The sequence below is a fragment of the Mesoplodon bidens genome (genome assembly GCF_964165515.1).
Source record: "Mesoplodon bidens genome assembly, chromosome: 19".
Taxonomy (NCBI): Eukaryota; Metazoa; Chordata; class Mammalia; order Artiodactyla; family Ziphiidae; genus Mesoplodon; species Mesoplodon bidens.
In genome coordinates this window covers 33,793,467-33,809,338 of record NC_138179.1, presented here as the reverse complement: position 1 = coordinate 33,809,338, position 15,872 = coordinate 33,793,467, and the positions used below count along the sequence as shown (strand labels likewise).

General features: G+C 52.1%; 1 protein-coding gene across 11 annotated transcripts in view; it reads right to left on the bottom strand.

The window, feature by feature from the left end:
* The window catches only part of ARSG (arylsulfatase G), a 120,584-nt gene that overhangs the window by 36,748 nt on the left and 67,964 nt on the right, over positions 1-15,872 (bottom strand). For 9 of the 11 annotated variants that reach the window (XM_081218791.1, XM_081218794.1, XM_081218785.1 and 6 more), the window contains exons 3-6: positions 11,575-11,762; positions 9,420-9,467; positions 8,257-8,362; positions 5,248-5,385 (exon numbers count right to left, since the gene is read on the bottom strand). In XM_081218791.1, coding sequence (XP_081074917.1) covers positions 5,248-5,385; positions 8,257-8,362; positions 9,420-9,467; positions 11,575-11,762 — 480 coding nt within the window. Of the gene's footprint in view, positions 1-5,247; positions 5,386-8,256; positions 8,363-9,419; positions 9,468-9,825; positions 10,172-11,574; positions 11,763-15,872 lie in introns of those variants that run through there. The other 2 variants (XM_081218792.1, XM_081218787.1) reach the window with 2 other exon arrangements.

Here is a 15,872-nt window from a genome sequence, read left to right as displayed (position 1 = left end):
GCAGTGGTTGAGAGTCCGCCTGCCGATGCAGGGGACACGGGTTCGTGCCCCGGTCCGGGAGGATCCCACATGCCGCGGAGCGGCTGGGCCCATGAGCCATGGCCACTGAGCCTGCGCGTCCAGAGCCTGTGCTCCGCAACGGGAGAGGCCACAACAGGGAGAGGCCACAACAGTGAGAGGCCCGCGTACCGCAAAAAAAAAAAAAGATTGAGACCTGGGGAAGCCAAGTCTGGAGAAAATCTCCTGATCTGAAATAGAAAATGGCAAGTGAGGGATGCCCACCTCTCCGGAAATGTCCCCAGTGGGCTCCTGGCGGGAGAGCCAGGCCTGAAGGTGGCGGCAGGGCTGCCCTCGAGCTGGGCGCTCTCGGCTGCCCCCGCAGCGGCCCCCAGGGCTGACCAGTCCAGGAGTCTCTCTGGAACACATCGCTGCAATAGCCACTCGCCCCCGCCGTGCCCCAAATCTCACAGTCACCCTCTGGGCCTCAGCATTACAGAGAACCTTCTGGAACCCAGACTGGACCTGACAGTTCCCGATTCAGAAGCCCACCGGGGTTCCATGAGCCTGCAGGCAGTGCAAAGCCCGTAGCTCGGCATCCGCGGCCTTCCCAGCTTTGCCGTCCTTCCCACGCCGGGGCCACCTCACGCCCTCCTGCGCCCGTTCACTCCTCTCCTGGCAGGACCCTGCCTGGTATCTTGCCTGCAAACACTTGATCCATTAATCCATTGAGACCCCACTCCAAAGCCATCAAGACCCCTCTCTGCTCCTGGCTCATAGGTGGCTTCCTCTTCCCTGGCCCCTTTTGCCCCTCCCTTAGAGAACTGATCAGTATTGATAATGCAGCCTACACGAAAGCCAGCTTTTGAATATTATCTGTTTCCCCACTAGCCTGGGAGACGCTCGAAAGCTGAAACAGATCTAATCCACGTGTGTATTCCCAACACAACACCGGCACACGTTTGGGGCCAGATCAAGCAGCTCACTCTTTATTCACTCATTCAATGAATACTTATTAAGCGCTAACCAAGCCCCAGGCACTGCGGAGAGAGCTACAAACACAGAAGCAGGATTTCCACCTTCTTGGAGTTTCACATCCAATTGGAAATAGCAGAGAGAAAATGCAACTAAGAAATGAATCAGGGCTTCCCTGGTGGCGCAGTGGTTGAGAGTCCGCCTGCCGATGAAGGAGACACGGGTTCGTGCCCCGGTCCGGGAAGATCCCACATGCCGCGGAGCGGCTGGGCCCGTGAGCCATGGCCGCTGAGCCTGCGCGTCCGGAGCCTGTGCTCCGCAACGGGAGAGGCCACAGCAGTGAGAGGCCCGCGTACCGCAAAAAACTAACAAACAAACAAAAAGAAATGAATCAGATCATTACTACAAATGTATAGTAGTAGGGATGATGGAGGAGAAATACAGGCTGCTGTTGGAAGAGCAGAACAGGGGACCCAAGCTGGGCCGGGGTGAGGGGGAGAGGGGAGACATCTCTGAGACAGTGTGGCCCGAAGGACGGGGGGGGGCTCCAAGGGGACAGTGCACGGTCGCCCTTCAAGGCGGACAGAACAGCAGAGGGAGAGGCTGCAGGAGGAGGACGGCCGTCCCACTGCCCAGCGGTACGTGCAATCACTCACGTCCTCACCCGCTCTTCATCGGAACAGCCACACAGGAGAAAGAAGAGAGAAGGGGTCAGGAGGACAGAATGACCTTCAGGCTGAGCCCGGAGCCCTGATGTGGGTGGCAGGTGGTGCGCTTTAGGTGGGAGACGGGTGAGGATGCAGATGAGGAGGGGAAGGAGGCTTAGACCAGCAGGGGGAGAGCAATGCAGGGGGAGGGGTTGAGTCAAGGAGAAGAAGGAACCAAGCCCTTGATGTGGGTCCCAGGCTGCAACCCAGGAAGGCTGGGGCTTCTTTGCCCTCTGTGCCTCTCTAGGACCTAGTTCTAAGTGCACAATTCCCTGGCATATGGACCATACACTCTGATTTCAAACATCCTCAACTACACCTCACACCTACCCCAATACGCTCAGCCCATCAAGCCCTGGATTCCCAACTCAGGTTCAATGCGCCGTCCTAGACCCTGTAGGGAGCACAGGACCAGCCAGCTCCGTGACCTAGAAGCCCAGACGCCCAGGCCATCCGCTACCTTTCTTTTTCTTTTTCTTTTTTTTTTTTTTTTTGCCAATTCGGAGCTTTGCCTGCTGTTTAAAAAACTCGAATCAAGAATTAGCTTTCAGGAGAAAGACAAATAACACATGATACCACTTGTATATGGAATCTAAAATATGGCACATGTGAACCTGTCTATGAAACAGAAACAGACTCACAGACACAGAGAACAGACTTGTGGTTGCCAAGGGGGAGTGGAGGTGGGGGAGACAAGGATTGGGAGGGTGGGATAAGCAGATGCAAACTATTATATACAGGATGGAGAAACAACAAGGTCCTACTGTGTAGCACAGGGAACTATATTCAATGTCCTGGGATAAACCATAATGGAAAAGAACATGAAAAAGAATGTATATATATGTATAACTGAATCACTTTGTTGTACAGCAGAAATTAACACAACTTTGTAAATCAACTATACTTCAATTAAAAAAAATTTTTTTTAAAGAATTAGCCTTCAGCATCACTGCTAGGTTCGGGGTCTAAAATCAAGTGAAGCCCCAAGGAAAAACGTTCAAAGAAGACCCTCTTGCCGAGCTGGGGCAGGAAACCACACTCCAGGGACCCCTGGTAGTTTTGACAAACAAGTCAAGGTGGCGTAAGGGGTCATGGCAGAGAAAACAGCACAGATCTGGGGGCTTTTCTGCTGACACTTCAAAAATCATGGATGAATTGGCAAGTCAAATCCTAAAGAAATCAGCATGCCTGAGGATTATTTTCTGTCAAGCAAAAAGCCAACAGGATTCATGTGACTTTTCACTTAATAACTAATTAATAAATTAGCAAACTCTTCCCCTCTTTCCTATGATAAAGAGTTTGTTCGCTGATTTGTTTGTCTTTCAACTGGTTAATTAAGTGGTAGATGAACAGCACCATGTCCTCTTCAGAGTTAATCAGTCCCCAGCTGGCTGCCACTCGCTACCGTCCCCTGAGAACACTGTGCTTTCATTGCAAAAGCAGGGGTAGACCTTCCTCACCAGCCACAGACCGTCCACCTGTCATAGGGAACCGGGGCCCGAAGCCATCCAGGGAGCATATACGTGCTCAAACCCCCAGGTGGGAGAAAGGGCTTTGTGCTTTTCATATCAACCATCTGAAAAAACAAAAATGAACAAACCAACACAACAGTGTTTCTCAGAAAGCCCTGAAAAACTGGTCAGATGCAATCTCTGAAGCCCTAAGGGGCTGCTCTCAGAATGTGGGCCTTTAGCAGGTCGTGTGATCAAGCAGAAATGGATCTACTACATGGCTATACCTCCACCCTCCCCGCTGTCCTTCTCTCTAGAAAAGTCCAGCGTGGTGGAGCGAGGGGCACATTCAAGGAAATGATGAGATCAGTTATCCCAAGGTGGCATCTATTTTTAATTCTGTGCAAGTAGACAGGTGTGCAGCACATGTTTTCCTGCCCACTTAGGCAAAGGCCCACTTAGGCAAAGGCCGTGGAAAATACCAAAGGACCTGTTGGAAACTGTTCCCCGGCCCTTGAAGAGTTTGCAGTCTTGGGACTTCCCTGGCAGTCCAGTGGTTAAGACTCCATGCTCCCAACACACGAGTTCGATCCCTGGTTGGGGAACTAAGATCCCCGTGTGCCACATGGTGTGGCCTAAAGAAAAGAGAGAGAGAGGGAGTTTGCAATCTTAGGAGAAAGATGCACCAGTGCACATGAGAGAGGCAGCGGGTGGGGTGACCGCGTGTGTGCACGTGTGTGTGTCTGGGCTTGCACCCCGCCACCTATGTACATGCACCCCAAGGTCAGTGTATGTCATCTGGGAGCTGACCGTGGTCTCACACAGTCTACTCTCTGTGCTGATCTCTGATCTGACAGAGACTGTAAACAAGCAGCTCTCACACAGAGACAGCGTGCTAGAGAACCACTGTGGTATGGCTCTGGGGTTTCTGCTTTTTGTTATTTTCAATTAGTGGTTGCTCACAGTTAGAGATCAGGAGATTCGCCAAGGGCCAGGTAGCCTGTCTTTCTTGAGAAATGGAAAGGCCTGACAAGCCAGGCCCCCGTTCCCACAAAGCAGCAGCAGGCGGCCTTAGATGGGACAGGTGCTCCAAATTCACCGCAGGCCCCATCACTCCCTACGGCCTCACAGTCAGCCTGCTTCCCGCTTCAGGTTACCTGGGCCCTGTAGATGCTGGACCCCTGTGTGTTATACTGAATACTGGCCCCCAAGGATACTCAGGGTCTAATCCCTGGAATCTCTGAGTGTCCCCAAAGCGGACGGTGTAGATGCAATTAAGTTGAGGATCTTGAGATAGGGGGATTCTCTTGGATTGTCCCAGTAGACCCTAAACGTAATCACAAATGTCCTTATAAGAAGGAGGCAGGGGGAGATTTGACTACAGAAGAGGACAAGGCAAGCGAACCACAGAAGTGGAGATTCAAATGATGTGGCCAGGAGTTCCCTGGCGGTCCAGTGGTTGGGACTCCATGCTTCCACTGCCCAGGGTCCAGGTTCCAACCCTGGTCGGGGAACTAAGATCCCACAAGCCCAGTGGTGCCGCCAAAAAAAAAAAAAAGGAATGATGTAGCCACAGCCAAGGAATGCCAACAGCCACCAGAAGCTGGAAGAGACAAGAAACGATCCTCCCTGGAGCCTCGAGAAGGAAACAGCCCTTCTGATAACCTTGATTTTAGCCCCATAAGACGCATTTCAGACGTCCAGTCTCCAGATCTGTAGGAGAATAAATTGCTATTGTTTTAGCCAATAAGTTGGTGGTCAGTTTGTAACAGCGGCAATAAGAAACGAACATAGCCTGTCAACTAATGAACTCAACAAGCGCCTTGAATGCCCAGAAGACAGTGGATGGACCCTGCCCTCAGGGAGGTGATACACTAGCAGGAGAGGACACCTGACAATGAAGGTAGAGTGTGGTCTGAGCAGGGACCCTGGGAACGCACCTGAGGCCCTTGTAACCCAGGCCTGGAGACCCCAGGACAGACTGTCTTCTGGCTTTATTTCCAGGAGACATGCACGCATGCATCTTTGTCAGGCAGTGGAATTCTGCCATGGTTTGAGCCGTGCTGGGGCCAGGGGACACGGCGGGTGGGGGTGGGGGCCAACCCTGGGGGGCTCACCTCGCCCGCTGGATGAACTGGGTAGCCTTCTCCGCATACTTCTGTGTGAGGCCGCTCAAGTTCACGGGCTGCTCCACGATGTTGAGGTTTTCATAGAGAGGAAGGGCCACATCAGAGTAACAGTCCTTCTCAAGGTTCCTGTGTGGAAATCACAGATGGTAGAGCATTCATTCCCATGACCTAAGTAGTCATGGAGTCAAACAAAACGCTTTAATGCAGTGATGCTCAGAAATACAAAACACTTAGTAGCCCGGCCTCAAATGACTTTTCCAGTCTGCCATTTCCTCCAAGTGCAAAACCAATATAATACCTTCTTCTATTCCCTTTGAAGAGACGTGTATGCTCCTTGGACAAACCTGGCCATTCTGTAAAGCTCACGACTTTTTTGAGCTAGGGATATGATTATACCCATTTTGCTGGCAGAGAAACTGAGGTTAAACAAAGTACCTTACACAGCAGAGTCCCAGAGGCAATCAGTAGCCCTGGTTTTTTCCACCGGCCCCCTTAAATCATGACTTCCGTCCATGGGGTACAACGCTTGGTATTTTCCCAAGTCAACAATCAGGACTTTGTGTGACAAGACGTCTGACAAGAGGACAGATGGCTAGGAGCAACTTTGGAATTTCAAACCATGTTTGGAGAATTTGGAGAAACTTTAGCAATTGGAAAAAGTGGGGGTCAAACCTATTGTATCTCCTGGAAAAAAACAAACGCAGCCCTTGGTGTTACAGATGGAAATGAATCTGACATACGAATGGCCCAGCAAAGCAGCTGAATCATGACCCCGGCTGTGATCTTGGGTGAGTTACCTAAGCTCTCAGAGCTTGACTTTCCTTCTGGAAAGTGCGGGGTTGCCCGGGCCCCTTACAGGGATAAGGAACGGTTAGCATTCACACTGCTCAGCATACTAGGAATGCAATAAAAACTCAAGCCCTCTCTCCTGGGGGCCACAGAGAACCGGAAGAGAAGCTGAGAACAATGGAGAGAAAAGTGTGGTCATGGGGGACCTCTTGGGTAGGGAAACTGTCCTCCTGCTGCAGGGAAGAATTTGGGAAGAAATGAAAGCCCCCGTCACACATCTGTGTGCACACAGACTTGTGCCGGAAGCTTAAGAGACAAGGTCAGACTAGGGTAATCACCAAGGACCACAATTTTTTAAAAAGAGAAAAAGCGCTGTCCCGGGTGTCAGAACACTAACCTCACCATCCGTGTCCAATCTTCCAGCTTTGGATGATCCTGTAGCTACTCTATCATCCCTAACCTTCTCCCCCTCTTCCTCCTTCAGCCAACACTTTTCTTCTATTTGATTTAACACAGACGGAAAAGGGACCAGGCGGCCATGGTCATCGCACGAGATGGCAGAGGTGCCACAGGTGTGAGCCCAGGCGCCCGGAGGTGAGGAGGGCACTGGCAGGTTCTCACGTGGTGACGTCACTGCTCCCAACAGGCTCTTGCATCTCCTGGGCATCTCGTGAAAAGGCAAACCTCTGGGAGGGGCCTGAACACCTGCATTTCTAGCAAGCGTCCAGATGATGCCTGCACTGCTGGCCCAGCGACCACCCTCTGAGTAGTCAGGAGAGAGGGGACCTGGGCTCTAGACTCAGAGACCCAGACGGGACTCTCCATCCTTCCCTCTCATGACTCCACTGTGACCTGGGCCACCAGGTAAGCTTCCTTCCCTGGACAGTCAGGAGAAACACTTGCCTCACTCAGTGGTCCGGTGGATCACGGATAAGCACGCAGAGTGCTTAGAATGTAACAATTTCTCAACAGATGGCCATTATTATACTAACTATTATTAATAAGCCACCTGAGACACGCTTTCCCCGGGCGGCTCGGACACCTGCAACTTTACAAACAATCACAGTACACCGTCTGAACAGCAGAGCACCTGGTCTGGGCTGCTTTATTACCTGAATAAGGTTTATTACCTTTTTCTGATAATAAACATACTGCATGCTCATTACAGAATATTTGGAAGATACGAGAGAGGAAAAACTGAAAACTCCTTTATGCCACAACCAGAGTGAATGAACCATGGCTACCATTTTGGCGTATTTCCTTTAGGGCTATTAAAGGCATAAATACAGAGGTAGTTCAGGTCACAGTGTTGATGATTTGTTTCCTGCTTTTTTCACTTACTATTCTATTGTGAGCATTTTCCCATTTCACTGAATACGTTTTTAAAACATCCTGTTGAGTGCCTGCACGGCATTCTAATGTCGAAACGCTGGCTTATTTCAGGGCGGACCGTGGGGCTTATAGGGAGCCCGGTGGACTTTTTCTCTATCTCCCTCCTTATATCCAGTGTCAGGGCCAGGTGAGTGGTCCAGGAGCAAAGCCAGCAGGCAGAGGAGGGAGGCCACCTGCGTGAGACCCTGGGTCGCACCAGCCTCTCCCCAGCTGAGCTAAACAGTCCAAGGAACCTGGAAAATGCCAATTTAAAAAATGTTGTTCACCTCATCTTCATGAAAAGTGTTCTTGCACTCCATGAAAATAATGCACTTAAATTTTTTGCACTAAAGGTACTCGATCTTTTTTTTTTTTTTTTTTTTGGCTGCATTTGGGTCTTCGTTGCTGCGCGCGGGCTTTCTCTAGTTGCAGCGAGCGGGGGCTACTCTTTGCTGTGGTGTGGGGGCTTCTCATAGCGGTGGCTTCTCTTGTTGTGGAGCACGGGCTTTAGGTGCGCGGGCTTCAGTAGTTGTAGCATGCGGGCTCAGTAGATGCGACACGAGGGCCCTAGAGCACAGGGGCTTCAGTAGTTGTGGCCCATGGGCTTAGTTGCTCCGCGGCATGTGGGATCTTCCCGGACCAGGGATCGAACCCGTGTCCCCTGCATTGGCAGGCGGATTCTTAACCACTGCGCCACCAGGGAAGTCCCAGGTACTCGATTCCTTTTTGCTATTGTAACTGTTCCCCATGGGCCTCTCTCATTTCCTTCTGATGGACCACACCCCCAGGACTTCACCTTGCTCTGGAGCCCAGAGCCGATGCCTTGGCTAGGATTACCTTGACGGTCCCCGTGGACATGCTGGGCAAGGGGGGTGGTTGTAGCCGGGGGTATCAGTGCAGCCCATGTCATGGCTGTACGGGATTCCAAAGTAGTAATCAAACCCTGGAAGAGAAGGAACGGGTTAGGCTATGAGCCTACATTCTTACACCCAGGACAGAAATTTAATTTTCCATGATTTAATTCTGCAGTGTTATGGAGTACGTAATTAAAAGAGGATTTGATTAATATCCCTTTGTAGTATGCAAAGAAAACACTTTGCTGGGTTCTGGCTGCAAGACTAGATTTGTAAAACATCTTGTGATTACCATTAACCCTGCGTGGAAGGCAGTGGGGAGAATGTCTTGAACACCTCCTGTTCCCAGTGCGATGATGGACACCGCTGGGAAACATCTGGTGAAAATCTCCTACCTGCGTGACACTCTGAGGGATAAAAGAATATATTCTGCCCTCAAGAGGGAGGATGAGAAGTAGAGATTTAGCTCTAAGAGATGGATTATCAGCAAGCCCACAAGAGGATCAGAGGATGAAGTTACCCCTGGATGCTGGGGGTGGGGTGTGGCTCAGACAGGAATCTCAAAATGCTTCTCAGAAGAGTTGGCATTTCAGCCGGATGCAGAGGGCTGGCAGGATTGGGCTCGAGAGGGTGGAGGGGTATTGGAGGGAGGATGTGAGGATCAAACTGAGCCCTGAAAACCGTGTTGACTTTTTTCTGAGACCCTCCCATATCCCATCTCTTCTCCAGCACAAGCTTCAGTGTGAAGTTTCCCACAGAATTCCCTACTCCCCCCCGAGCCCCTGCTTTAGTGAACCCATCAAAGGATTTTTACTTCTTACCACGCGGGGCCTCACGGGGGCCAAGTGTTCCCGGACACGTGAAGGACTGGGTCGAGGAGAACACTGATGGCCCCACGACGGGGGAGCCCGAAGGGAAGACAGGCACCAAAGAGGGGGGCCAGGAAAGGTGCCGGGCAAGAGGGACGTGCAAACAGAGGCAGCCCTGGCACCTCAAACCCACCCAGGTGAGCCTGTGAACGAAGGTGTCCTGACTCAGGAGAGAGGTCCCTCGGGGGCAGGATGGCTTAAACATTCATAGAGTCCTTTTACACAGAGACCTTTATTTTCTGTTTCCCAGGTAACCAATCCTCCAAAGAATTCTTACCACGGAAGTTGGGGTGATAAGAGCCATGGTGTCCAAGATGCCACTTGCCTGGAGGAAAACGAGAGAGAGAGACTTTGAGAGGAATCCCCGTGGGGGCTCCCAGCCCCTTGGCGGAGCTGACCGCACACTCAGGTCTCCATCAGCTTTGCCCTTTCCTGAGGACAAGCAAAGAGAGGCTCACATGCTGTGTGACAGCCAAGCCTCGTTCTCTGGGACCAAGAGGGAGTCCCCAGGGAGACAGAAAGCAAGCAAGGATGACTCATGACCCAGGCAGGAAAGCGTGCAGGGGAGGGGGAAGACGAGCCATTCCCGGGAGCCCAGAGGAGTGAGCAGGCTGAGCTTCTGCCCCCACAAAGAGGGAGCAGCGCCCACGGCAAACCCCCCCCCCCGCCAGGGCCCACCACACCTTCCGCTCGGCCCTCCTGCCTGGGGCCCTGCAAAGGACCCAAGGAGCAGGTGCACGGCCCAGATAGTCCCAGAGATGCCGTTCCGCCTGCTTTCATCATCATCCTCTGCAGAAGCTGAGCGGGGCGCCACCTCCCTGCGGCCGCCTGAGCCAGGCCAGCAATGAGGAAGCTCAGCCGCAGGGCTGCTCCTGGCTCTGTAAACACGTTCACTGGGGGACGCGAGGCGAGGCTGGCACTCTCTGACCTGCTCATTCTGCTCTCTGGGTATAAAGATCCCACGGAAATCACCCACGAGGCAAGGGGATGAATCAAAAATGCGGTGCAGAGACCAAGACGGCGGCAGCGTGAAACAACACCGAGGACGGAAAGAAACAGGCAACCACAGGAGTCTGACTCAGGAAATTATGTCACGTGGCCTCAGTACAATATTTCCAAACCATCTTTTCAAGACAAATGCCTGTGGCCAAAACGAACAACGGTGAATCGAGGTGAAGGGTATATGGGGGTCTAGGAGTCCCTTCTTGCAACTGGTCTGTAGGTTTGAAAACAAATGTCATAAAAAGTTGAGAGAAGTGGATTAAGAGTAATGTGGAATGCTTAGATTCAGCATGACATGGAAATATAAAATTATTGTACAATTTTAAAATTGCTTCTAAAATTATAATAAGCGTGTAAAATTATATCATCAGGAAATAGAAAATGATAGGAGGGGGAGAAAAGCAGGGCCAAGCGATAACCCGTACAACTAGGGACAAACGCATTAACACAGAGCAAGATTAGAAGCAAACGGTGAGTGGTGTCCATGGACTCGGTAACCCTTCAGCAGGTTTTTCATTTTCCCTGTGAGCGTGCTGCTAGGAAATCCACGATCTCAACAAGGAGATACGCTTCAGTATCCTCTCCCAGAAAAGCAAAAGGTGTAATGAGTGGTGAACAGTCGATCTGTAATCAGTTGCCTTCTTGGGATTTAAAGGCATGAAGAAGGAGGGGCAAGTGAGATCGAACCCAGCTCGAGAAGAATCCAGTGCCCCTAATGCTGCGTGAAGTGTTAGGGTCAGAGAGCCCAGGGACCAAAGCCCTCCCACCCCCCGGGCTGGGAGTCTTACATGGATGCAGGGACAGGGTGGGTGAGGATGCTCAGCCCATAGTGAGAGCCTCAGAATAGTTCGTACCTCTGGGTATGGAGAGGAAGGGGTGAAAAGAGGAGCCGGTTGGGACCTTAATGGTCTCGTCCTCCCAGGACAATGAAGGCCACACTGCAGTGTGATCTTCTGAAAAGTATGTCAGGCTCCTTGACCCAGAGGAGGAGCCAGGCTGACACCCCAGAAATGCCAGCTTCCTGCAGGTTGACAGGGAGCCCGGGGCCCCAAGGACCTCCCCACAGGGACCCTCAATGCCACATCACGTGGTGGAGGGAGGAGGGAACCCCGCCGGACCCAGCTCTTGGAGAGCCAGGACCCTAAGCACAGGCAGCCTGAGGATGCCGTTGGGATGCCGTCGGGATGCTGGGTTGTCTTGGCCTCTGTAGGGGGGACCAGGGGAAACTAGTTCCATACATAGTTTAGTCCCCTGGTGGGTCGTTTCAGTTGCTTAGAGCTGAAAGCATTCCCAACTTCTACAGCAAGAAATGAGCAGAAAAGCGGACACGAGCAGGAGAGGCGGCAGCGCACGGCAGCTCTGCAGACACAAAGCAGCCACCACAGCAAACGCGGGGAGGACGGGGGTCCGGGCGGCGGAGGCCGTGTTACCAATCAAGCCGGTGACGTAGCCAGCCCGCTGCAGCACTTCGGCCAAGGTGGTCTCGTTGAGTGGAAGGCCCCCCACAGAGGTGACCGCAAAGTTGTGAGGGACTCCATTGCGGAGGCCAAGCCGGCCGGTGAGCAGGGCGGCCCGGGAGGGCGAGCAGGTGGACGCGGCCGCGTGGAAATCCACAAACCTGCGCGGAAAGGAAAGTGATGGGGGTCTGCCCGACCACAGAAAGCCAAGCCAAGAGAAATTCAATTCCTGGGGTCTCAGTTCCTGGGATTCCAGTGCTGGGAAAAAGCTCCAGGATCAGCCAGTCGTGGGACAGGTAAAGAAAATGAAGCCCAGAGACGCGTTATGCGACTAACCCAAGGTCACACAGCTAATTCAAAGGGATTTAATCCAACATATTGAATGGATCCCCTTTATTTGCAGATTCCACATTTCATATTCACCTACTCACTTAATGTATCATCTGTAACCCCAGAAATCAATACCCGTGGCTCTTAAGGGATAGTTCATGGCTATACGCAGACCTGGGAAAGTGTGCACATTTCCCGCTGAGGTTGGACAAGGTGACCTTCTTGTTTGGGCGCTCACAGATTCAGTGTTCACAGGGACGTTACAGAACATCACCACTGCTGGTACAAGAACTGACTACCTATTACTCCTTACTGTAAGCCCAGCCCTCTTTCAGACACTATGGAGAAACAGAGGAGTCTAGCCATTTCCTTACCCTCAAGGAACGTGAGTAAATTGACTGTCACTAATGAAGGGGCAACCTGACTTCATGTGCCTCCTGATGGGATGCAATATGAATTCATAACACCAAGGATTCTTACCCAAAACGTTTAACCTGAATCTAGTCAGACCCCTGGCCCTAACTTCCACATTACAGGAAAAAAAAGCTAATGCAAGACCAAATTAAATGACCCCACAAGAAAAGACTTTACCAAACCATTCTCTAGACGTTCGATAAGACAACCCGTCCCATCTCTTCAAATCGTCAACATCTGAGGGAACGATGGGATGGATGGGGCGATGCTCTGCATAAGGAAATACTGAAGAGATAGAACCAAGTGCAATACATGAATCTTACTGGATCCCAGTTCAAAAGAGCTGGCGACACATCTGAGGGCTAATTAGGGAGGGAAGTTTAATATGAACTGGACATAAAATGATATTAGGGGATTATCGCTTATTTTCAGGATTACGGCCATGTGGGAGAATGTTTCTATTCTTTTTCTTCTGGTTTTAGTGAGACATAATGGACACATAACCTTGTACTAGTCTCGGGGGTACAACATCATAATTTGGTATAAGTGCATATTACGAAATGATCACCACAGTAAAGTTTACTTAACATCTGTCACCTCCCACAGTCACAAACCTTTTTCCTGTGATGAGAACTTTCAAGATCTCTCTTAGCGACTTTCAAATACACAAGACAGCGGTGTCGACCTCGTCCCGTCCCCGTGCTGTGCATTATGTCTCAAGACTTACACCCAGAAGTTGTCACCACCTTCACCCATTCTTCCCCGCCTCCGAAACCATCCTCTACACGGATGCAAATGTCCTTTCACAGTGGTAATCGGATCATACCAGTCTCTTACTGGAAAACACAGTCTCTCTCTGCCTGCTTCTCGGAGCTCAGCGCTGCCCCCCTCCTGCCCTGAGCTGCTTCCTCACATCCTCCCAACCCCCCACTTACTCCTGTCCGCTGTGCCTTTGCCCATGCTCTTCCCCCACTCCCCAAGCCCTCCCCCTGGTGTCCCACCTTATCTTGACTGACCAGTCCCAGCCGTCTTCAAGACCCCGCTCAAAGACTCAGATGTTACCCCCCAGGTCATCCTCCCTGCCCCTCCCCTCCCCCAACCCCCCAGGTCATCCTCCCTGCCTCTCCCCTCCCCCAACCCCCCAGGTCATCCTCCCTGCCCCGCCCCTCCCCCAACCCCCCAGGTCATCCTCCCTGCCTCTACCCTCCCCCAACCCCCCAATCTGCACCTCCCCACTCCAAGTGGAATTAAGGCGCCCTCTTCTCTACATGATTATATAGCCTCTGGCATCTCCTTTACAACACTGAACTCTAATTCTCTGTTTTCCTGTTTGGGGCAGCTTCCAGATGGCCACGAATCCGTGGACAGGCCTCCCAGTGACAGGCGCCCTGAGGTTCCCTCCCCGCCCTTGAAGTTGCGAGCGCTTTGAGCCCCAGAGGATGTGAGGGTGACACTGCACCAGTTTCTGGGCTCAGCCCTCACGAGACTGGTAGCTTCCACCTCCTCCCTGAAAACACTCTGTGAGCCGCTGGGTGAGAAATCGACTCCCCCAGCACTGCCCAGCTGGACAGGCCATCTGTAGGTGCTCTGGCCGATGACCTCAGCTGAGGCCACTGCGTCTAAACGTCACACGTGTGCGTGAGGCCACCCTGGACCTCCCAGCGCAGCCATCTGCCTGCTGAATTCCACCAGAGCCGCCTTGGTCAACACAACGCGGTAAAGAATCACCCAACCGAGAGATGACTGAATTCCTGACCCTCGGCATCACGACACGTGATAAAATGGTTGTTGTTTTGAGCTGCTGACTTTAGGATGGTTTGTTACTCAGCAGTTCACCACCAGAGCAGCAGCTGTCTCCCACTGGACCATCCTCTCCTGACCATTCAGTCCTCAGCCCAGCACGAGGTGGGCACCACCCAGCCCACGTGGAGAGGGTGATGCCACCGTACTCTTTGCTTTTGTACAACATGGTGAGTCTCTGCTAAAGAGACCTAGGCCTCAGTCCCAGAGGATGGGTGAATTCACGGAGCAGTGACACCCACCGAGAGGTCCCAGCAATGCCCGTCCGAAAGCGCTGGCCCGGCCCTGAAGCCATGCTCTTCAAGCAGACGTGCGATGCCTCCTTCTGACAGAATGAGGGCAGGGGAGCGAAGTGCTCCGGTGCTCATGCTGGGTCCGCAGGTGCTGGGCGAGGCCTCCCTCCAGCCCCAGGGAGCTCCAGGGCCCCCAACTCGGGCTTCACACCCCTGCCAGCACTTCCTTCCTGTCCCTCCGTGCCCTGCGGCTGGAAGTAGCACGTGCAGCCTCCCTTCTGTCCATCGATTGCTGGTCCCCTGGGTAATTTCCCAGGCACCGGCTTCTCTCAAAGCATCCCCAACTGCCCACATACTGGGGCCTCAGGGAGTTCAATTCCTGGGGCAAAATCCAGGATTCTGGATGTTGCATGTAGCTGGCAACCGCTACCCTTGGAATCCCCAACTGAGCTCCACTTCAATGTTCATACTTTTCTCCCAAGAAAACGTTCATTTGTACCCAGCCTCTTCTGTTCTTTTCCTCCCAAGATTAAAGCACAAACATCCTCCTAGATCACACTCCTAAATGTTCCTTATAATAATGACTATTGGGACTTCCCTGGTGATGCACTGGTTAAGAATCCACCTGCCAATGCAGGGGACACAGATTTGAGCCCTGGCCCAGGAAGATCCCACATGCTGTGGAGCAACTAAGCCCGTGCGCCACAACTACTGAATCCCACGCGCCGTAGAGCCCGTCCGTGCTCCACAGCAACAGAAGCCACCACCATGAGAAGCCCGCGCACCGCAATGAAGAGTAGCCCCCACTCGCCTCAACTAGAGAAAGCCAGTGTGCAGCAACAAAGACCCAACACAGCCAAAAATAAATTAATTAATGACTATTACTATGACTAGATTACTACTACGTTACTACACACTCGGCAACTTTTATTACTCTCACAGCTAATGCTCATCAAGCTTCTAGAATCCAGGCACTTCTCTAAGTCATGAGCACCCATTGTCCCTGGACTCATTCTGGTTTGCAGGTGTAGTTCTGTATGGATTGACCCAAGCTTGTTGGGGTCACCTCTTTATCCACAACAGTGGGAGCAGCTGCACAATTTGCAGGGCCCGGAGCAAAATGAAAATGCAAGGGCCCTCATTCAAAACCTACCAAGCATTTCAAGATGGCGACAGCAGAGCATTAACCCACCATCCACGCCATGGTCCGGAGTTGAATAGTGCTCAACCCGCCCAGCTGCACGCGGCAGCCCTGCTCCCCATTTACATTTCCTGCCCCCAGTTCCTCCTCTCCCAGTTTTCCATGGGGCAGCCAAAGTAACCTTAAAAACTGTTTATCAGCTGACATCATTCCTGGCTAGAAACCCACAAATAAGTACTCACTGCAGTTTAGGTAAATCCAAAGTCACGGTCGTGGTCTACAGGCTCTCCAGCAGAGCTCCTCAAGCAGGGAGCTGGAGCACACAGATACAGCCAAATATTGATAGCTAGTAG